Below are 24,270 nucleotides of genomic sequence, written 5' to 3' on the forward strand. Positions count from 1 at the left end.
GTCAGTAACTACGAATTTTGCAGGATGGGATGAGAGCGTCTGCAGGAGAAGCTGTTTGGCTGACGTGCAGAGGAAAAGTCAACCATGTGAAGGTGGCAGCAAGGGAGCTTCTCAGGCCAAGTTCCCAATCTGGAGGGTTTTCAGGGTGGGGTCAGTCCTTCCACTTGCATTTTCTTCCATAAGAAGGATCAAAACTCTGGTTCCACAAAAGAACTAAACGCCATCCCAAAGAACCACTTCAGGGAACCAGAGGGATCCTTGGATGTAAAACAGAGGACATCCCGCCTGGTCTGCCTTTGGTGACCCATGACCAGGGTCCTACTTCTCTCTCTGCAGCAGACCATCCTCCCCCAGCCCCACAGCTGCTACGTACCAGTCTGGGCCTGATGCTGACAGCGGCTCCCCGTCCTTCCCGGAGGACAAATGCATTTGTACTGGTTGACGCCTTCCACACATGTGCCACCATGCTGACAAGGCTGGCTGGAGCATTCGCTGATATCTAGGAAAATAAATACGTTTCCAATACAGGTATGTGAGTTCTACTTCTAAAATGAACAAACAGAAAACAAAGATGGGGTCACTTTCTCTCCATGGCAGGTGACTCCAGTTTGTCACCTCCCCACTCTGCTCATGCCACGGCCCCTCCCAGCAAGAGCAAGAGCTGGGAGGGGGCCAGTGGGGCTGAGACGTAGCCTACCCTCCATTCAGCAGGCCACGGACCCTGGCACACGCGGCGCCCACCTGGAGCTCTGCCTGTGGGAGCTGGCCCATCACCCAGCTGTGTTCCACCCAGAGGCACCATTTTCTAATTTGCAGCGTAGACGCTGTAGCGGGGCAGAGGCAACTACGTGTGGCCTGTGCCCCCACTGCCTTTGCGTCGAGCCTTACAGCTCCCCAACTCTGCCCCTATCAACCAGCTCCCAGGTAGAACACCTTCTGAACAAGAACTCAATTCAGAGGGTTATAAGAGAGAGGCGTGGCCCATCAGAATGTCCAGAGATGGGGAAAACGAACTCTTTCCCAATTCCCACCCAGACACCCTCCTGTGCTCATTATTTCCTGTGCGACCAGGGAGGAGTTAATCTTGACCTTGACATTTCTTTAATGTCGGAAAAGGGAAATGTTCTTTGCTCATATACACAATGGTCCTGTGGGAAATACATAGAGAGATATATTAAACACGTTTAAAATTTTAATAGGTTTAGGGACTTCCCTGGCGGTCCAGTGGTTAGGACTCAGCGCTTTCACGGATCGGGGCCCAGGTTCAATCCCTGGTCGGGGAACTAGGATCCTGCAAGCCGAGTGGCGTGGCCAAAAAAATATGATAGTAATAAAGTAAAATAAAAATTTAATAGGTTTAATAGGTTTTAATAGATTTTTCTCTGTGTGGTAGATTACAGGTAATTTTTGCTTATTTTTTATACTCTTCCGTTTTTCCACAATAAATTTTCTAATGAGAAAAAATGATTTTTTAAGACCCTACGCCCACATCTGCTTGTTGTGAGCTCCTTAAGCCCAGTTTTAATGCACAGAGCACAGGACGTTTCCACCAGGGAGGAAAGGTTTGTCAGTTCACTGACTTGACCACAGCATCTTGGGAAAGAAAACTGGAAGTACCTTCTTGTTGGCATAAGAGCATCCTTTCCTGCTGTATCTATCAGGAGGGAGGAAAAGGTGCTTTGCTCCTGATGAGAACAGCAGCCTTCCTGTGGGTGGGTTGGCAGGGACTTTGGCTTCTCCTCAGCCTCCTCGTAATTGGGATGTTATGTAGACGATTACATGGATTCTATTAATTGTGAAAGGGCCCAGACCATCCAAATGCTGCTATCCCCGGAGAAGGAGCCATTCCAATTCCTCAGTAACCTCAGCCTGGGGAGGGGAACCTCAGCGATCGCCCCCTCTATGTTCTGTTTTCAGATGACCGGTTTCCAGGAATGTGTCTGGAACGACACAAATGCCCCAGAGCTTGGAATCCTGTTTCTGCCCACTGTCCAGCACCATCATTGCTCCCCAGCAAAGTCTGAAAGTGGGCAGATCACTAGGCTGGGAAGTTATGGGCAGAGGGCCAAAGACCGTGAACCGGAAAATCTTTCGGTTTGGCCCCGGGGCGGTGACCAGCGCCATTGTCTGTCCCCTGCTGGGCTTCCAGTGGAAGGCACTGAGTCTAGCTGCACCTGGCTGGTGTGGGTGTGGGTGTGGGTGTGCATAGGGTGGGATGGAATCATTGGCTTGATCGAGAAATGCAGAGGTGCCCCGCTCCCGTCTGGATCTTGTTCCCCAGGATTTTCATTTCTAGACAGGCTCCATTCGACTCTCTTTATTTCTTATCTTGATACAATGTCAGGCATTCCATGGTCTGATGTCCAGTTCTGGCGCCCCATCTGTGACCTGATTGAGGTACAGTTGTCATCACATTCTTATCTGTCCAAGCTGTGGCATTTAGCTAAATGCATGGCGACTTCAGAGCTATAAAGACGACACTGGTAGACCTAAATAGACATTTCTCCAAGGAAAGCATACAGATGGCCAACAGGCACATGAAAAGATGTTCAGCATCGCTAATAACTAGAGAAATGCAAATCAAAACTACCATGAGGTCCCACCTCACACCGGTCAGAACGGCCATCATTAAAAAGCCTACAGGGGCTTCCCTGGTGGCGCAGTGGTTGAGAGTCCGCCTGCCGATGCAGGGGACGCGGGTTCGTGCCCCAGTCCGGGAAGATCCCACATGCCGCGAAGCGGCTGGGCCCCTGAGCCATGGCTGCTGGCCTGAGCCACAGGCGTCCGGAGCCTGTGCTCCGCAACGGGAGAGGCCACAACAGTGAGAGGCCCGCGTACCGCAAAAAAAAAAAAGCCTACAAATAACAAATGTTTGAGAGGGTGTGGAGAAAAGGGAACCCTCCTACACTTTTGGTGGGAATGTAAATTGGTGCAGCCATTATGGAAAACAGTATGGAGGTTCCTTATGGTAGAGTTATATGATCAGCAATCCCACTCCTGGGCATGTATCTGGAAAAGACAAAAACTCTAATTTGAAAAGATACATGCACCCCAATGTTCACAGCAGCACTATTTTTTTAAATTTATTTTTACTTTTTATATTTTTGGCTGCGTTGGGTCTTTGTTGCTACACGTGGGCTTTCTCTAGTTGTGGTGAGCGAGGACTACTCTTCGTTGTGGTGCGCAGGCTTCTCATTGTGGTGGCTTCTCTGGTTGAGGAGCACAGGCTCTAGGTGCGTGGGCTTCAGTAGTTGTGGTACGCAGGCTCAGTGGTTGTGGCACACAGGCTCAGTAGTTGTGGCTCACGGGCTTAGTTGCTCTGTGGCATGTGGGATCTTCCCGGAGCAGGGCTCGAACCCGTGTCCCGTGCATTGGCAGGCGGATTCCCAACCACTGCGCCACCAGGGAAGTCCCCATAGCAGCACTATTGACAATAGCCAAGGCATGGAAACAACCTAAATGTCCATCGACAGATGAACTGATAAAGAAGATGTGGTATATAAACAATGGAGTATTACTCAACCATAAAGAATGAAATATTGCCATTTGCAGCAATATGGATGGACCTAGAGATTATCATACTAAGTGAAGTAAGTCAGAGAAAGACAAACATTATAGGATACCATTTATATGTGGAATCTAAAAAAAAGAATGCACATCAACTCATTTACAAAACAGAAACAGATTCACAGACATAGAAAACAAAATTATGGTTACCAAACGGGAAAGGGACAGGGAAGGGATAAATTAGGAGTTTGGGATTAACATAGACACACTACTATGTATAAAATAGATAAACAACAAGGTCCTTCTGTATAGCACAGGGGAACTATACTCAATATCTTGTAATATCTATAATGGAAAAGAATCTGAAAAAGTATATATATATATATATATATATATATATCCGAATCACTTTGCTGCACACCTGAAACTAATACAATATTGTAAATCAACCCTACTTCAATTAAAAAAAAAAAAAGAGGGTACTGGCAGAGACTATGGAGAGGCTGGAAAAAGCATGGATGATAATTCCATTTTAATCTGTTTACTGAGCACTTACTGTTTCCCTGGAACTAAGCTAAGTGTTTTACATGCATGAGCTGATTTTTCCTCTTTTATTTCTGTTTCCTGTTGTTTTATCATCTTGCTTCAAATTTTCCATTTCTCTAACCACCTCATTTCTAAGGTTTTCTGATTTTTATTTATATTGTCCTTTCATCGTTTTCATCTTTTTAAAATTTCTTTCCACTTGTTTGGAAATGCTAGGTTACAGTTTTCATCTTTTTTTATGGTCATGTCTTTCTGGGATTTCTTCATTGACTGTAGAGGGTTTATTCTGTTTTCTTATAATAATTTGTATGGAATTTGGCAAGAGTCCTGTTCTGTTACTCATATTGAGCGGAAATAAGTTTTCCCGCATAGCTTTTCTGACTTCCTGACTCTTAATCTCCCCCTTTAGTTGTTTGTCAGGGTGGCTCATGCCTTCTCTGCTCCGCCCCATCCTCTCTCTTACTTTTACCTGGACCATCCCTTTCATTCTTTTGCGCCGATTTTCCTTGTTGGGCTCAATTTGGATTCTCCTCCTATTCGAGTCTCCTCCACACTGGAGCTTTGAAGTGAGAAGTTTCCAGAGATCCTTGGGGCCAGATTGCTCCAGCCACTGAAACTTCTTGATGCAAAGATGAACCCCACACCTGAGAAAATTGACCCAGAAAGACCAGTACTGAGCCGGATCCCAATACAATTATTGGATTTTCAAGAAAAATTTAAAAATCCTTTGGGCATCCAGGCACAAAGACTTATGATAGCAACAACAGTATCAGTTAAAACAGGAGACGTGGAAGAACACATTTAAGATACTCAAGAAAATGTGAGACAGGTATTTGATGTCCAACAGTCGTTGGCTGGTAAAGCTGTACACTTTTTTTTTTTTTTTTTCTTTTTGCGGTATGTGGGCCTCTCACTGCTGTGGCCTCTCCCGTTGCGGAGCACAGGCCCTAGACGCGCAGGCCCAGCGGCCATGGCTCACGGGCCCAGCCGCTCCGCGGCATGTGGGATCCTCCCAGACCGGGGCACGAACCCGTATCCCCTGCATCGGCAGGCGGACTCTCAACCACTGCGCCACCAGGGAGGCCCAAGCTGTACACTTTTTGAAAGTGTAAGAACTCAGGGAATTGCCCCCTGAGTCCCTCCTTCAAGGAACTACTGGAGAGAGGTCAGCATGAGGACAGTGATGCTTACCAAGGCTCAGCATCACAGGAAGAGAGATGACGGACAGCAGGGACTTCCCAGCAGAAGTATGTACTGCCGCTTTGCCCAAACAGTACAAAAATCTCACCAGAATCTGATCAAGCCTCTGGAGTTAGCTGCCAGTTTATAAGAAATACAGAGACCAAAAACTTACAAACTTCCAGTCATAAGATAAGTACTAGGCATATAATGTACAACGTGATGACTGTGGTTAACTCTGCTGTGTAGTATATTTGAAAGGGAGTAAACCCTAAGAGTTCTCATCACAAGGGAAAAAAAAACATTTTTTTTGTATCTGTAGGAGCTGATGAATGTTAACTAAACTTCTTGTGGTAATCATTTCACAATTTATGGAAGTCAAGTAGTTATGCTGTACACCTTAAAACTTACGCAGTGCTGTATGTCATTATATCTCAGTAAAACTGGACACACAGACAAAAGAAATGCAGGTCATGTTAAATGACCCCACAGGGATGCAGTGAGCAAGATCAAGGCTGTGGGAAACAACCCATTTTCTTCAACAAATAAACTGCAAAGGAATGGGAGACGGGGAAGAGGAGTTGTCTTCTTCAAGACGACGATGGATTGAAAAGGTGTAGGAGACACATCAACCAACTGCAACGTATGGAACTTATTTGGACCCTGGTTCAAACAAAGTGTTAAAAATATGAGAGACAATTGGAGAAACGTTTACCCTGACTAGATATTTCAAGATATTAAGGGATTTGCTGTGTTGATAACTACTGGGCTATGAGTAACTGAGAACCATTAAACTATTCTTTCTACTTTTGAATGTTTGAATTTTTTCATAATGAAAAATGTTTTAAGATTGCCTGTCTTGATGAATGGATAAAGAAGATGAGGTATATATATATATATATATATATGTGTGTGTATATATATATATATATATATATATATATATATACACACACACAATGGAATATTACTCAACCATGAAAAAGAATGAAATAATGCCATTTGCAGCTACATGGATGGACCCAGAGATTATCACACTAAGGGAAGTAAGTCAGGCAGAGAAAGACAAATACCACACTGTGGCAGTGGGGGGGGGGTGGAATGAGAGGTTGGAATTAGCAGATGCAAACTATTACATATAGAAGGGATAAACAACATGGTCCTACTGTAGAGCACAGGGAACTATATTCAATATCCTGTGATAAACCATAATGGAAAAGAAAAAAAGCTTGCTTGTCTCAGCATTGGTTATGATTATAGAAGCAACAGAGGAATAGTTAAGTATAGAATAGCCCTTATGAGGAAGTGCTTCATAATCATTAAAAGTTATGTTTAGAAAGAAGAGTTAATGGAGATTAACTTGTGTTAATATCTACACACAGAAGATGTTGAATATGTAAAATTTGCATATATCTGCTTAGATAAAAGTCTGGAAGGAAATTCATAGTTTCTAAATATAATCCCCCATTCATTCATTCACTCACTCAAGCATTTGGTAAATCAGCCAGCCAGTCAGTTTCACAGTAACTAATTATCAAGTGGCTACTATATCAGAGGTCTTTCAATTGATGTTTAAAGGTCTCTGAGGAAGGGCCTCATGATATGAAGGCAAGGGAACTGAAGCTGTGCTCTATTCTGACTCCAAGATAACCTTCCAGACACCAAATCCAGTGCACGACCCTACTTTTCCACAGTCTCGCTGTGGTTTGCCTCTGTGGGCTCTTCCTGTCTCCTTTGCCCTCCTTTGTCTGGGTCCTGAGCTACTTCTTCTTTTTTTTTTTTTTTAGAGGCAGGATCTGATATGAGTTTATTTATTTGTTTATTTTTGGCTGTGTTGGGTCTTCGTTGCTGCGTGCGGGCTTTCTCTAGTTGTGGCAAGCAGGGGCTACTCTTTGTTGTGGTGTGCGGGCTTTTCATTGTGGTGGCTTCTCTTCTTGCAGAGCACGGGCTCTAGGTGCGCGGGCTTCAGTAGCTGCAGCACGTGGGCTCAGTAGTTGTGGCTTGCGGGCTCTAGAGCACAGGCTCAGTAGTTGTGGCGCACGGGCTTAGTTGCTCCATGGCACGTGGGATCTTCCCGGACCAGGGCTCAAGCTCATGTCCCCTGCATTGGCAGGTGGATTCTTAACCACTGTGCCACCAGGTAAGTCCCTTGAGCTACTTCTTTTCTCTCTCTACCCTCTTCTCTGGGTGCTCTTATCACTGTCCATGGATTTAAACATCATCATTATGCTAATATTTCCCAACTGCTTCTCTCTGACCCTCCTTTGCCCTTGACACCAGACTTTACATCCAACTGTCCACCTAACTCTATTGGGAAAGGAAGTCTTTGGCCCCCCACTGGGCCTGGCACACTCCCTCAACATGAGATAAAGCATCCCCACAGCCTATGCTGGGTTTACCACCTCATGTGGCCATATCTTTCCCTGCTTCCTGCTCCACCAGTGCTCTTTTGTTCTGCTGAAGTTGTTATGTCGATGGCCCTCAGGCACGCCCTCAGCTCCAGTGTTTCAGCTTCCTTGGGGAAGTGGAGGGGCGGGGAGAGGGTCCATCCACTGCATGCAGGTGAGCTGCCCTGTGCAACTGCTGTTGAGAGAGACCCACCCACCCTGGGGGACGGACGCCCACGGCTGGAGCTGATCTTGCTCTGTCTACGCTGTATGAGGACAGCATTGCTCCAGCCAGGGCCCGACTGCTTTGTGTTTTCCTTGGCGACACCAACACCGAGATGCAGTGGGCAGAAAGTGCTTGGAGCCTCACTGGGACTGGTAACCAGGGCACGGCACTGTGCCCGATGGTCTCTGTGGGTTCAATGTATGGATCTCTACTGGGATGTTGCACAGACATGTTAACGTGACCAAAATGGAATTCTGTCAATGACCCACATACAGGTTGTTTAAAACAAACCACTAATTTACATTCCCACCAAGAGAAAAAAGAATGAAATAATGGCCAGTTGCAGCCACACGGATGGACCTAGAGATGATCATACAAAGTGAAGTAAGACAGAGAAAGACAAATATTACATGATATCACTTATATGTGGAATCTGAAAAGATAACACAAATCAACTCACAAAACAGAAACAGACTCACAGACACAGGAAACAAAATTATGATTAAAAAGGGGATACGGGAAGGAAGGGGTAAATGAGGAGTTTGGGTTTAGCAGATACACATTAGTATATATAAAATAGATAAACAAGAAGGATTTTCTGTGTAACACAGGGAACTATATTCAGTACCTTGCAATAATCTGTAATGGAAAAGAATCTGAAGCCGTACATCTGAAACTAACACAGTATTATAAATCAACTACAGCGAAATAAACACAACAACCCAAAACAAACCTACATGTGTCGCTGGGTCTTCGTTGTCTCATGCACCCTGTCTGGGAGCCTGGGAGCCTTGCCTTCTTTTCCTGCTCACATCCCACATGGGATAAGTTCTATCAGTTTTGTCTCCATGTTTACTTTCAGTCTCCCGGGCTGTATCTCTGCCCTGGACCTGCTAACAGCCACCTAAGTGCTTTCCCGGCGTCCATCTCTTCTAGTCACCTCTAGTGCATGTCTACACAACAGCAACATGCCCATCCAATCAGCACATCCCTCTTCTTAAACCTGCTTATTGTGCTCGGATCTAAAACGCCACCAACAGCACAGCCCCTATGGCTACAAGAGCTGGCCTATGAGTCTCTCCACCTGGACTCACTCACCCTCAGCTCACACGCTGCTCCAGCAACAAGGTTCTATATTTTATATTTTCGTTTCCTCAAACATGCCACATCCTTCCCTGTCAGGGCCTTTGCATGTGTCACCCCCTCTTCCTGGAATGGCGTCCTCCTCAGGCCGCCCGTAAGTCACCATCATCACATGGCTGGATGCCGCTCATCCTTTCAGTTTTTGTCACCCCCTTAGAGCGACCCTCAACTGTCCCTCACCCCATGGGATTTATTCCCAGTCCCTTGTTAGATCCCTTCGAAGCACCGACCACAAATGTCGATTTGGTGACCTGTCTTGCCTACACCTTGGAGTGTGAGCCCTGCGAGGCTGGGCAGTGTCTGTTAGATTCAGCATTGAATCCCTAACACAATGCTTTGTGCATAGCTGGTACCCAGTGAAAACTGGTTGAATGAATGGATGAATGAAGGTTTAAAAAAAGGGAGGGTGGGGATGACGAATGAAAACAATTCTTTTTTCCCAGCATGGCGGTAAGGGACAAGGGTATTTATTTCTCTCGTGTTGTTTTTTGGTTACCCATGTTGTCAAAGGGACAAGGTCTGTGGCTATGATTTCCTCAATTCAGGAAGCTTCAAATCTTAAAAACATGCTCTTCTGAGTAAGAAGGGAAAAAGGGAACTAATCCAGGAAGCTAAATGGCTGTTTTCCATCCTGGAGTTCTGGAGCCTACCTCTGCCCACTGAGTTTTTTTTTTTTTTTTCTTTTTGCAGTACACGGGCTTCTCACTGTTGTGGCCTCTCCCGTTGCGGAGCACAGGCTCCGGACGTGCAGGCTCAGCGGCCATGGCTCACGGGCCCAGCCGCTCCGCAGCATGTGGGATCTTCCCGGACCGGGGCACGAACCCGTGTCCCCTGCATCGGCAGGCGGACTCTCAACCACTGCGCCACCAGGGAAGCCCTGACCATATACTTTTAAAAAGCCAACAAATTATGCGTGCCAAGAAAGTACTGTTTTCAAGCTTCACACAGAGAAAAGAAGCCTTTTCATGCCTCCCTCTCATCCCAATGGTCTCTCCTGGAGCCTGTCTACACCAAGTCCCAAAGCAGTCACAAAGGACACCTGAGAAATTTCCTCAACCAAGAGGCTCGCCAGTAAACTACAACCCCAGAACAAAGCAGCCCAAAGGAGGAACATTTCCCTGCAGTACCTCTTCTTGCCCCTCCCCTAACCCACTGAAGACTTCTTGCCCCAACTCTGGGGTCAGAGTGTATGGTATGAATCAGTTCAGCCTGTCCCCCCGCTGTGTGGCCTTGGGCAAGTTCCTTCACCTCTCTGTGCCTTCATTTCCCCATATGCAAAACAAGAAGACTCAATCGTTGGGAGGGTCTGGTGAGGGCTTATGTAGATAGATGCCAGCCCAAGCCAGGCTGTGGTCATCAGACACGCTGGCTGCTGTTCTGCGGTTGAGGAATCAGGCAGAAAAGTGTCCCCCGGAATGACCCTTCCCATCTGACAGGCCCCTGGGAAGGAAGGACCGTACCTCTACAGCGGGGCCGCTCTCCTGTCCAGGTGCCGTTGGGAAGACACACCACACTGCTGGGCCCGACCAGCCGGAAGCCAGCGTTGCAGGTAAAATGGACTTCGTGATCCACTAAGTACTTGCTCCCAAACTTTCTGCCATCCGGAGGGGTGCTCAGAGCAGGGCAGGAAACTGTAAGGAAAAGAAGAAGGCCCACAGCCGTTTAGACATCACTCTGGATGACAAGGCTTCTCACCCTCAGGTTGAGTGCCTGCTCCGGGCTGTGCACTGGGCTGCACATTTTATTTTTTCTTATCTTTTGGCTGCACCGCGCAGCTTGCGGGATCTTAGTTCCCCAAGCAGGGATCGAACCCGGGCCCTCAGCAGTGGAAGCACAGAGTCCTAACCAGTGAACTGCCAGGGAATTCCCTGGGCTGCACATTTTACATACCACGTGTCACCGAACCCTCAAAGCACCCTTGGGCACAGGTAATGCATGCCCGCTTGGTGACAGATGAGGAGACCGCAGCTCAGAGACTCCCAGGGTCGTGGGCAGGGCCTGGCAGCCTGGGAGGGTGGGAGCTGGGACCCCCCCCCCACAGGGCCCACCCTCTCGCTCTGCTCTCTCAGAGCCCCAGCCGTACCCGGGGTTTCCTTGGTTCTCCTGAACAGGCTGGGCTCAGCCCCACCTCCAGGCCTTGGCTTTTGCCCGTCTCCCTGCCTGGAATGTTCTTTCCCCAGAACTGCCCATCTCTGGCTGCTTCTCACTCTCCAAGTCTTGACCCGAATGCCCTCCACCTCCCAGAGTGTTCTCTCACCACCATGTACTGCTCAAACCTCCCCTGTGAGCTCACTTTGCTTTCTTCTAGCACGTGTAACTGTTGGCCTTATCTTATTGACACGCTTGTTTCCACATTTGTTGTCAGTTTCTCCCTCAGAATGCAGCTCCAGAGGGCAGGGACCTTGCCCAGCCTCCTGTCCCTGCTGTATCCCGGCACCAGCCCAGTGTCTGGCACATAATGAGTGCCCAGTAAAGAATTCTTGACCAAATGAATGAGTGAAAAATTGTTTACTGGGTTCTTACCATCTGCCAGGCACCATATTAGGAGTCTGACACTTAGTGAACAAAACAGATGAAACCCAGCTCTCGGGAAGAGCCCTTCTAGCAGGGGAGACACGTGATAAGCAAGCTCCACAAGCAAATAGCAAGGAGTGACAAGAGGTGACAAGTGTCATGTAGAAAATAAAGTAGGGAATAGTGCTGGGGATGCCAGAGGACGGCTCCATTTGGGTATGGTGGCCGGGGAGGTCTCCCTGGGACAAAACGTTGAATGAGGTGAAGGCATGACCATGCAGATATCTGCGGAGGAGAGAGGGATCCAGCCGGTGCAAAGGCCCTGAGGCGGGTGTGTGCCGGGCAGGTCTGAGGAATGTCCAGGAGCCCACCGTGGCTGCAGTGGACAGGATGAGCTGGACAGTAGCTGGGGATGAAGCCAGAGAAGCATCAGGGAGCGACATAGAGCAGTGTCACGTGGCCCAGAAAAGGCAAGAAAAGGCCACGTAACTGGCTCTTGGCATGAGATGGGGTCGCTGGAGGGTCTGAGGAGAGGCAGGAAGTGACTGACCTGTACGCGAACAGCATCACTCTGGCTGCAGCTTGAGTGCAATGTCCAGTGCGAGAGAGGACAGACAGGGAGGTAGAAGCCAGAGGCAGGATGAAGGCGGCTCAGCCCAGGGTGGGAGCAGGGAGCCAGGAGCGGTGGCTTCAACCCTGGCTGTGCTGTGAAGGCAGAAGCAATCGGATTTCCTGAAGGACCACCGTGGGCTGGAGAGAGAGGGGAGACGCTCCCCGTTCCTCCTCCACCTGCAGCAGAGTGCCACGCATGGTCCACGCTTGTCTAAAGGGAGAGTGTCCCGAGTTGTGACAGGTTGGGTTTCGATTTAGCTGAGCTGGAAATTCAGAGCCACTTCTAACACGTTTTAAAGTAGGTTCCAAGTGTCATTTGTAAAAATATTTTCAGGGTTCTAGACAGATGAAAACGGAGCTATTGCTTGGTAATGACCTTGTAAGCAGGAAGCCAGGATGAGCCCACAACCCAATGCTTGGGCGCTCCTAGCTCGCTGTCTCAGTCCCTGTAAATACACGACTTTATATTTCTCTCTGAAAAATCTACTACTGCATTGTGCTGAAAAAGATTCAAAATGCTTTGGGGGAAAGGAGTAGGGTCTCTTTGGGGAAGAGAAATCTTTAAAACCCTCAAAAAAGAAAACCTACCTGCTGGAGCAACTCACAGGTAAATGGTACCAGACTGGATGGAGTCAGTATCTCCACACAGCTCCATAAATGTCAGTAGACTTAATGAATGGATACATATTAATTAAAAGTCAATTTGCAGGGACTTCCCTGGCAGTCCAGCGGTTAAGACTTCGCCTTCTGATGCAGGGCGTGCGGGTTTGATTCCTGGTTGGGGAGCTAAGATCCCACGTGCCTCGTGGCCCAAAAAAACAAAACATAAAACAGAAGCAGTATTGTAACAAATTCAATAAAGACTTTAAAAATGGTCCACATCAAAAAATCTTAAAAAAAAAAATAGCAAGCACTTCCCAAATGGGAGCCGAAGGTTTCTGTTGGGTGGAAAGATGTGCCCCTTGGCTGGTTCATTTCATCATGATCGTGTCTTGGTGCGTCTACAGGGCCACAGGGAAGCTGCCTACACCTTCCCAAAGGAGGATAACATGTAAGAATGAGCTTGGCAGTGAAGGTAGCCATGGTTAGAAAGGTAGCTGTGGTTAAATTACTGGTGATTTGAGAACATGATTGGAATGAGGGGCCAAGATAAGCCCTAAAGCTCATGGATTGTGATGTTCCTAGGAAAACAGGAGGGAGATACTTAGAACACAAGCCAGAAAGAGGAAGGCCAAGAATTTTCCAGGACTAGAAATTATTCTTCCTGACTGCCTGCAAATGCCCTTCTAAAAAAAAGGAAAAGATAATTTTCCCACTACGTGCAGTTTGATCTGGAGCAAGCTTCTGGCTTCCCCCGTCACCTGTGTGGCGCCCCCCTCCCCTGCAGGCAGTCCGGACAGCTGCCAGCCCCATGTCCAACACACAAGAGAGACAGAACGCATGACAGCAACTCTTTAAAAAGAGAACTGGCCACTTTGAAAAATCTTGTACGGTTCAGAGGAGAAAGACCTTGAACCTGGTGACAAGAGGATTAGTAATTTAACCATAGCTACCTTTCTGTATATACTCGTGGACAGGGACCTCTAACGTGGGCAGAGCAGTTGTAGAAATTATCTCCTGCAGGTTCTTCTTGGAAACTCCCAGAAACGGCAGGAGCTCTGATCCCATGAAAACTGAAGGGATCTGTGTGGGTGAACCTCTAGCAGAAGACAAAATCACCAGAGCTGGGACCCACTACTGCTAACTCACTTCTCTTGGCCTCAGTTTCCCCATCCGCAGGAGAAGGGAAGGATGCCCTGCCTGCCTCTTGGAGTCCGGCTGTGATGAGCCCCACCAAAGGCTGGGGCCTCTCGACGCCTTGGAAAGTGTGAGGGGTTTGGCCGGCAGGTCTAGCTCTGCACCCGTGGAGCCAAGGAAAACAGGAGTCGACTCAGGGCTGTGGAGACTCTGGATTTGCTACCACAGTCTCTGAAAAGGTAGGAAACCCAACTCAGGAAACTTCATCTCACATCTCAAAGAAGGCCCTTGAGAAATGTGTCTTAAGTGAGTAAATGATGTCAGATACTCCGTAGGTTCACGACTCAGAACAAACATACGACCTTCCGCCTGACCCCCATCAATCATCCTGAGGAGAGGCCAGAGGAAATCCAGCCGCCCACCCCCGGGCCTTGACAGCATGGAAGCTTGTCCCTGGGACAACCAGGAAAAGGCCCAGTGTCTGTCAGTGTCCTACCCCCCAGGGGAAGGGGTCTGGGGGGCCCCCAGTAACCTCACCAGACAAACGGGACTTGCCCTCAGCAGCCCCTCCCTCCCACCCCACCGCACTAACGGGGGACTCATGGAGGAGGGAGGACTTGTTTTCATGCCTGGAAAACGGAAGCCAGTGTTGGTTCATAGGCTGTACCCGCGGGTCACACGAGTGCGGGATGTTGATGGTGGGGAGGCCGTGTGTGCTCGGGAGGGTGTGTGTTGTGGGACCTCTCTGTGCTTTGCATCCAGTGTTGCCGTGAACTGACAACTGCTCAAAAAAATAGTCTATTAAATTTTAAAAAAAAGGAACTACCTAGGGTCCACCTGCATAGGGACAGGGGAGAGCAGTGATGCTCTGCAAGTGGTGCCTTTTGACAATTCTCTGGAGACGCTATGCAGACGAGAGGGTTGCTGAGCCTGGACTGAAAAGGTCTAAGAGGAGATGGGGGCCACTCAGAGGATGGGGGGAGACGGCTGACAGAGGCCGTCTTCACACGCTCCTACCGTCCAGCCCCAGACAGAAGGGGAGGTAGGGGAAGGCCCGCGACGCAATCCCCTGCGAGCCCTGGCCAGGCAGGGAGATGAGGGCGGGGAGAGGACCCCGGGGCCCGGGGTGGTGACTTGGGGACCCACCTGGGGGCGTGTCCGGGCCCGCTCTGCTCACAGAGCTCTGCAGCGCCACCAGCCGGCTCTTCATGTGACGGACGCCCTCGGCGAAGCGTGTCTCCTGGCCCTTGAGCAGCTGCTGCAGCTGGCGGATGGCCGAGAGGAGCTGCTGTTTATTGAGACAGTTCTGGGGAGAGAAAAAAATCACCACCACCAGCAGTATGGGGGCTGGTTCAGTCCCATTCTCCTCCCGTGGGCTTCCAGAAGTCACCCGGCCCTTGGGCCCAAATACCCTGGATAGTCACTGAGCACAAGGTAAAAGTGGCCCCATCAGGCGTCCTGACATCTGTCGGGTTAGGTCACCAAAAGGCGGCCTCAAGTGCACGTTAACGGAGGCCCAGTTCACCCCTCAGCGAAAACAAAAGTCCCATCTTCAGAGCGCAGGGCAGAAGCGATGACTCTAAGTGACTGGGCGGTGTCACAGTTACCTGAACGCAATGTGCCTTGTATCAGCGGTCGTACCCCAAAGAACCCCCAGCAGCCCCCCCAACCCCCGCAATTCTTCACTCTAAGTTAATGCTCTGAAATCTGGGCCTCAGGGAACCTTTTCTTTCTTTCTCCCTTGGATTTTTTTTTTCTCCCTTGGGTATTTTTAACAGCAGATGGATGATAAAACATATAAAACAGGCAAAACAGGGATCCCCAATGGTTCTTTTTTTTTTTTTTAAATAAATTTATTTATTTATTTATTATTTTATTTTTGGCTGCGTTGGGTCTTCGTTGCTGCGCGCGGGCTTTCTCTAGTTGCGGCGAGCGGGGGCTACTCTTCGTTGCGGTGCCTGGGCTTCTCATTAAGGTGGCTTCTCTTCTTGCGGAGCACGGGCTCTAGGCGCGTGGGCTTCAATAGTTGTGGCACACGGGCTCAGTAGTTGTGGCTCACAGGCTCTAGAGCGCAGGCTCAGTAGTTGTAGCGCACGGGCCCAGCCGCTCTGCGGCATGTGGGATCTTCCCAGACCAGGGCTCGAACCCGTGTCCCCTGCACTGGCAGGAGGATTCTTAACCACTCTGCCACCAGGGAAGCCCCCCAGTGGTTCTTATACTTTCAAAAATCTAACAGGGCAAATAAGAAAAAACTCAATAGAGTTAAAGAAGCATTCACTAGAAGTCAACACCGAGTTCTGACAATTTTTAAAAACCTTAAAAAATAGAAAAAGGAGGCTTGTGTTTATTCTGATAAAGACTAACTTAAAGCAATACCCAGCATCATGCTTAGTGATAAAAATCTGAAGGTTTCTGATCCTAACTGCCTTTAAGAGTCAGGAAATGAACAGGAGGAAAGGAGAGGTGAATACAGTGGGCACTTATAGGACCATGGCCGTGGCTCACATGGGCGTTGTGTGTTACCTCAGCACAGCCTGGTCCAGCCTGACTCATATGACCTGCATGGAACAAAGGAGAGGAGAAGGATGGCTTTCTCTAGGGACAGGCTTGTGGATCACTTTTTATTTTATTTTTTATACTTATTTTTTTCTACAACGATTATTAGTTTTATAATTAGAAAAAAATGTCTAAAAGTCAGCAGGCGGCAGGCAGGCATGTGGCCTCTGCAGCCTGGGTGGCTTCCAGCTTCGCCAATGGAGCACTGCCACCGCGGTGGAAACAGAGCTACAGCCTCTCTCCCAGCGAGGCTGCCAGGCCGCTGCACCTTGGAGATTTCACCAAACAGATGACTCACTGGCCTGGTTCAATGGATGCTTTTGACACAGCTGAATCCCCAGTTGCCCCCAGAGCTCGTTAATCCATGGGGGCTCCTTGGCCTCCACCCTAAGCAGGGCCCGACTGCGCCTGGCCCCAAACGCAATTTCTGGGAAGTTCTGTTTGTTTTCCTTCTCCTTCCCTTGTTGTGGCCCTTCCCACACAGGTTCTGGGCACCTGGGCAGTGACCTCCTGCAGTCCCCTACCTGCCCAGCACAGCACAGACATCCACCCAGTTCTGATTTCCCACACCCATCTCCCTTCCCTTTATTTATTTAATTCTTTTTTAAAGATTCCTTTTTTTTTTTTTTTTTTGATGTGGACCATTTTTCAAGTCTTTATTGAATTTGTTACAATATTGCTTCTGTTTTATGTTCTGGTTTTTTGGCCACAAGGCATGTGGGATCTTACCTCCCTGACCAGGAATTGAATCCGCACCCCCTGCATTGGAAGGTGAAGTCTTAACCACTGGACCGCCAGGGAAGTGCCCTCCCTTCCCTTAAAAAAAAAAAAAAAAAAAAAGAGCCGCTTTCAGAGATGGCTTCGTGGCTCATGTGTGATTCACATTTCTGAAGTTCCTCAAAGTTTACAAAGCTATTTCCTACTTCTAAGAGGACTACTGGCTTGCAGCAACCCTGGGTGAAGAAGGCCTGGGATTGTCTCTATTTCACAGTCAAGATACAGAGGCTGAGAGTCAGGTGACTTGTCCCAAACCATGTGGCTCATGAGCGGTACAGCCAGGCTGGGGGCCTGCTGACTACCGCCCCAGTGCCCCCGCCAAGCAGTCCTTGCCCCAGTGGCTGCCTTATGCGCTAGCGCATTTCACAAATGCCCCTGTGTGGTGAATGGTCTTCTTGATTAATCTGCACTAGGGACTGATAACTCTGTGACCCAAGCCAAACATCCCACAGGAGTGGGTTTCTAACTCCCGTCCAGACTTCAGGTCCGGGGAGCAAGGGCAGTGGGGACAGGAAGTGGGGAGGGCTGGAGGAGACAATCTCACACACTGAACCAGGCCAGCAGTTGCCTCCAGGGTGTGAGAGCTGGGAGAGGGCTGTCCCAGGGGACAGGGAAGGGCTAAGTTTTGAAGTAGGGGACAAGAGATCAATGCCAAGGCCTCTGCCGGGAACCTGGGGTTGGGGACATGGGGCTCCAGTCAGTACAGAAAGGAAGGCAGCGGGAGTGGAGCGTATGGGGCCTCTGGGCAGTCAAGTGAGTCGAACCCCAGTGCTCCTGGGTCCGGGAAGGCTGTCTTCTGCGTGTGGGGGCACTGCCCCCGAGCCCTCCTAACCCCTGCACCGTGGATGGCAGGCACCAGTGGCTTTTCCTCAAGGTGCTCGTTACAGGTGAGATGTGCTCATCTCTCCAATCACAGTGGAAAAACCTTCCAGATCAAGCACACTAAGGCCACATCCAGGTGGGGAAGGAGGGGGAAGGGTGGTGGGCGGACTTGCTGAGGGAAAGTCAGGAAATGTCCATCCTTGCCTCTGACCTCACTGGAGTGATTCTAACAGAACAAAGTGTTAGAAAATCCTTGTGAGCCCAGAAATCAACCCATGCATATATGGTCAATTAATTTATGACCAAGGTGCCAAGAATAGACAGTGGCAAAAGGACAGTCTCTTCAATAAATGGTGCTGGGAAAAACTGGACAGTAACAGGCAAAAGAATGAAACTAGACCTGTCTCTTAACATCATACAAAAATCCACTCAAGGGCTTCCCTGGTGGTGCAGTGGTTGAGAGTCTGCCTGCCGATGCAGGGGACACGGGTTCGTGCCCCGGTCCGGGAGGATCCCACATGCCGCAGAGCGGCTGGGCCCGTGAGCCATGGCTGCTGAGCCTGCGCGTCCGGAGCCTGTGCTCCGCAACGGGAGGGGCCACAACAGTGAGAGGCCCGCGTACCGCAAAAAAAAAAAAAAAAAAAAAAAAAAAATCCACTCAAATTAGATGGAAGACTTGAACATAAGACCTGAAACCATAAACCTCCTAGAAGAAAACACAGGCCGTAAGATTTTTGACGTCAGTCCTGGCAATGATTTTTTGCCAAGAGCAAAGGCAACAAAGAGAAAATAAACAAGTGAAACTAAATCAAACTGAAGAGCTTCTATACAGCAAAGGAAACCATCCGCAAAATGAAAAGGCAACCTACAGAGTGGGAGAAAATATCTGCAAGTCATCTGCAAAATATCTGATAAGGGGTTAATATTGAAAAATATACAAAGAACTCATACAACTCGATAACAAAAAATAAGAAACAAACAAACAAACAAAAATCTGATTTAAAAATGGGCAGAGCATCTGAATAGACATTTTTTGAAAGAAGGTATTCCAAAGAGGGCCAACAGGTACATGAAAAGATGCTCAACATCACTAACCATCAGAGAAATGCAAATCAAAACAACAATAGGTATCACCTCACACCTGGAAGAATGGCTATTATAGAAAAGACAAGAAATAACAAGCATTGGTGAAGATGTGGAGAAAAGGGAACCCTTGTGCACTGTTGGTAGGAATGTAAATTGGTGCAGACACTATGGAAAACAGATTGGAGTTTACTAAAAAAATTAAAAATAGAACTACCACATGGTCTACCAATTCCAAAGGAAACAAAATCATATCTCAAAAAAAAAAACAAAAAAACAAAAAAACAAAATCATATCTCGAAAAGATATATGCACCCCCATGCTCATTGCAGCGTTATTTTCAATAGCTAAGGCATGGAAACCACCTAAATGTCCACTGATGGATGAATGCAAAAAGAAAATGTAGGAAAAGCCATAAAAAAGAATTAAGTCCTGCCATTCGTGACAACAGGGTGGACCTTGAGGACATAATGCTAAGTGAAATAAGTCAGACAGAGAAAGATGAGTACTGTATGATCTCAGTTATATATGGAATCTGAAAAAAATCCCAACACATAGATACAGAGAACAGATTGGTGGCTGCCAGAGGCAGGGGGTGGGGGGGTTAGAGAAGTGGGTGAAGGGGGTCAAAAGGTCAAAACTTTTGGTTAGGGGTTTCCCTGGTGGCGCAGTGGTTAAGAATCCACCAATGCAGGGGACACGGGTTCGAGCCCTGGTCCGGGAAGATCCCACATACCACGGAACAACTAAGCCCTTGTGCCACAACTACTGAGCCTGCGTGCCACAACTACTGAAGCCCACGCTTCTAGAGCCCGTGCTCCACAACAAAGAGAAGCCACCACAATGAGAAGCCCGCGCACTGCAATGAAGAGTAGCCCCCGCTCGCCACAACTAGAGAAAGCCCGTGCACAGCAATGAAGACCCAACACAGCCAAAAATAAATAAATAAAATAAATAAATTTATTAAAAAACAAAAAACTTTTGGTTATAGGATAAATAAGTTCTGGGCATGTAATGTACAGCATGGCGACTATAGTTAACAACAATATAGTGCATATGTAAGAGTTGCTAAGAGAGTAGATTTTAAAAGTTCTCATCACGAGAAAAAAATTGCAACTGTGTGAGGTGATGGATGTTAGCTAGACTTACTGTGGTGATCATTTCACAATATATACACAGAGCAAATCACTATGTTGTATACCTTGGACTAATACAAGGCTAAACACATTTATATTATATTATACAATGAGATCTCAATAAAACTCAGTGGGGGGAGACATAACGTTTGCAAGGAAAGAAAAAAAAGGAAGATCCTTGTCTTCCTGGCAAGCCAGCATGGCAGGAGCAGAACCAGGGTGCCTCTCGACACGAGGTTTGATGGGTCTGTGCAGCAGCTGCTACTAACAGGGCAGCCCCTCGATCCCAAAGTGCTGGAAATGGAGTCCACAGGAGCCACGCTCAGGATCCACCACCTGCAATGGACCTCAGCATATGCCTCAGGGGCATAACTGAATTTATCTGCAGAGATGGATGACAGGCTAGAAAGCTTCGCACCAAGTCAAATGCTCAAGAGGTCTGCACCTTGCGGACATTAGGGGGCATCATGGGGACAAATCACGTCATAGCAGGGGGACTGAGAACCTAAGTGTTTCCCCTTTTCAAACTGAGAAAGCTTTATCGTTTTGCTTGATCGTAAAAATAAAGCATGCCTCCTGCAAAACCATTCAAAATGCAGAAAAACACATCAGAACAAAGGACAAGTCCCAGGACCAAAGACAACCACTGTTAATTTTTTGTGAGGCTTTAACTTTTGGATTAGATACACATGCACACACACACACACAAGCATCACCTTGCAGGTGCTGGACCAAGGGACGCAGGTTCTACATTAGCTCTTTACTCTCCACTCTGGGTTGTGGCATCATTTCCATGTCAACGAGCAGAGCAAAAGTTGGACCCTGAGCCTCAATTTCACTTCGGTTCCTCTGTGTTCTTTTCTGTCCTAGAAGGGGGTCTCCTTGCCCCCCTCCATTTGTCTGCCCACTTCCCCTCCCACACCCACCATCTGCTCTGGGCCAAGAGAAGCCACACATGGGAATGGATCATTTCCTTCTTTATAAACATAGCTCGTCAACGAGGTCGGCCCGAGGGGGCTTTGAGGGGCTGCCAGGGTCTCAGAGGCCGGGGGACAGGAAACAGGCTGGACCCTCAGGTGTCACCCATCTGAATTTCAGCCTGGCCCTGCCACAGTGAAAGCTGGCTTCCCATCTCAGGGTCCCAGACCCCAACTGTAAAAAGCAACCACCTACTTGGGCAGGAAGGCTCACAAAGGCTGTGACCGGGCAAAGGTCAAATCCATGCAGGGGGGTGGGGGGGAGGGGGGGAAGGGCTGGGAAGAGGAAGGCTCCACACCAGGGGGAAGGAAGGCGTATCTCAGAGGAAACTGCCAAACCAGGGCCCCCAGCTGCCAAGGTCTCTTCCAGGACTCTTTTTAAAATTAATTAATTAATTTTTGGCTGCATTGGGTCTTCGTTGCTGTGCGCGGGCTTTCTCTAGTTGCGGCGAGTAGGGGCTACTCTTCCTTGATGTGCGCGGGCTTCTCATTGCGGTGGCTTCTCTTGTTGTGGAGCACGGGCTCTAGGCATGTGGGCTTCAGGAGTTGTGGCATGCGGGCTTCAGCAGTTGTGGCACGCAGGCTCAGTAGTTGTGGCACATGGGCTCCGTTGTTGTGGCTTGCGGGCTCTAGAGTGCAGGCTCAGTAGTTGTGGCGCACGGGCTTAGTTGCTCCGCAGCACTTGGGATCCTCCCGGACCAGGGCTCGAACCTGTGTCCCCTGCATTCGCAGGCAGATTCTTAACCACTGTGCCCCCATGGAAGTCCCTTCCAGGGCTCTCATTTTTAATATTTTTCTCAAAGAAGAGACCCTCAAATGGTCTAAATTTGCATCCTTTCAATACCTGGCTCCAAGCCTGGCTTATGCCATTGACAATAAATAATGAAAATTCGTTTCCATTTCTTAGAGTTAATAACGTATTTGTAATGGAATCAAGAAAAGACATGCAGTGAAACTCTTCCATCCTTGAGTAGGAAAAAGATCAAGATTTACCGCTTCTGGTATCAAACTCCGCCTCAGAGGGCTGGTTGCTTCCCTGAACTCAACACCAAGGGCAGTGTCTGCAGAGAAGAGCAGAAGCAGAGAGAGAAGCAGCAACGGCAGTCGCCCCAGCCAGCTCGTCCTGAGCTGGGACGGAGGTCAGGCTCCTGGGAGCAGGGAGGTCGCAGAACTATCCTCCATCCACCCCACCGCACCTCCAGGCAAAGTCCTGTCCATCTTCTCTCCAACCCACCCACCCTCTCACATGGATCTAATGGAGACGCCTCAGGGCTGACAACACCCCTCTTCCTGGGAGGCTGACCAGCTCCTGAGACCCCCCTGCTGGCCCAGGGGTGGACACAAAGATGATGCGTGTCCCCCAGCTCACCCCACGCCCGTGCCAGAACTCGGTAGGCGGACCTTCCCACCCCATCCAGGCCTCCTTGCTGTCCAGGCTCAGTTTACAAATGAAGCCCAGCTCTCAAAGCCCTGAAGGGCCCAGGCATTGGGGGGGCACAAGGATGGGGGGTCCTTGAGGCTCCATTCTCACGTGATCTGGCTCGACGGTCATCCTGACCGTGACAGTCTTGGCACAGTGGCTATTTCTGAGAGCCACCTCAAGGATAACAGAGCCCCAGACCCCTCCAGGCAGCCACGGATGACCCCTTGGACCTCGGAGGGGCCATCTCACTCTGGTTTCTCCTAAGCCACAGCTATGTGTCATGTCAGCATGTTGTTAATGGGAACACAGATGTTTTGATGCCTTTAGATCTATGAAAGGACGGAGCACACTTGCCAAGTGTGTGCCTGCTAGCCAAGGCTCAAGGCCCTCTGCATCTGAGTCATGTAGAATTTGCACATGATTTTTTTTTCTCCGAAAGTTTTTTTGTTTTGTTCTGTTTTGTTTTTTTAATTTTAGACCAAATCAGAAGCGGGTTATAACTCCTCAACTTCTCTCATCCCAGTGACCTTGACCCAGCACCCACACAGAAGAGTAAAGGAAGGACACTTCTGGGGGAAGTGAGGGAATTTTGCTTGGGGAGGTGCCCAAGGCCCTTGTCTTAGGGTTCTCCAGAGAAACAGAACCAAGAAGAACCAATTATATCTGTACACACCCTGTAGAGAGAGAGAGAGAGAAGGAGAGAGATTTATTTTAAGGAATTGGCTCATGCAAAGTGTGGGCTGGAGACCCAGGGAAGAGTTGGTATTGTAGCTCCAAAGGCCGCCTGGAGGCATAAAGCCCTCCCTCTCTGGGGACCTCAGTCTTTGGGATGAAGCCCACCCACATTATGGATGGCAACCTGCTTTACTCAGAGCTACCATTTAATGCTAATCAAGTCTAAAAAATAACTTCACAGGGGCTTCCCTGGTGGCGCAGTGGTTGAGAGTCTGCCTGCCGATGCAGGAGACACGGGTTCGTGCCCCGGTCCGGGAAGATCCCACATGCCGCGGTGCAGCTGGGCCCGTGGGCCGTGGCCGCTGAGCCTGCGCGTCCGGAGCCTGTGCTCCGCAACGGGAGAGGCCACAACAGTGAGAGGCCCGCGTACAGGAAAAATAAATAAATAAAAAAAAAAAAAAAAAAAAAATAACTTCACAGAGACTTCCCTGACAATCCAGTGGTTAAGACTCCACGCTTCCACTGCAGGGTGCGCAGGTTCGATCCCTGGTCAGGGAACTAAGATCCCGCATGCCGCACCATGTGGCCGAAAAAAAAAAAAAAACCTTCTCAGCAACATCGAGACTGGTGTTTCACTAAATATCTGGTCTAGCCAAGTGGACAAATAAAATTAGCTATCACAACCCTCCAGCAGAGTCTCCCTTTGTGTACTCAGGGCATTTTGGGTTCTTACGATGCCGGCTGCCCAAAACTCTATATTTTCGCCCCAACTCAATTCTTGTCTACTTTTTGAAATGGCCACGGGAGCGATGACAACAGTGGGAGCCAAGAGGCAGCACTGCCACCACGCCGCACACAAGCGAACTTGTTAGATGCTCACAGCAGCCCCCGGATATGGGCACCGTTATTACACCCCCTTACAGGCAAGGAAGCCAAGTAGTCACTTGGCCATGGTGACGCATCCAGGATT

General features: G+C 48.8%; 1 protein-coding gene across 2 annotated transcripts in view; it reads right to left on the reverse strand.

Annotated features, from left to right (window-relative positions):
* FBLN7 (fibulin 7) overlaps positions 1-24,270 on the reverse strand; it is a 44,191-nt gene that overhangs the window by 7,614 nt on the left and 12,307 nt on the right. For both annotated transcript variants that reach the window (XM_081253766.1, XM_081253765.1), the window contains exons 2-4: positions 14,998-15,157; positions 10,449-10,619; positions 374-499 (exon numbers count right to left, since the gene is read on the reverse strand). In XM_081253766.1, the coding sequence (XP_081109892.1) occupies positions 374-499; positions 10,449-10,619; positions 14,998-15,157 (457 nt within the window). The remainder of the gene's footprint in view (positions 1-373; positions 500-10,448; positions 10,620-14,997; positions 15,158-24,270) is intronic.

Source organism: Mesoplodon bidens (assembly GCF_964165515.1).
Source record: "Mesoplodon bidens genome assembly, chromosome: 14".
Classification (NCBI taxonomy): domain Eukaryota; kingdom Metazoa; phylum Chordata; class Mammalia; order Artiodactyla; family Ziphiidae; genus Mesoplodon; species Mesoplodon bidens.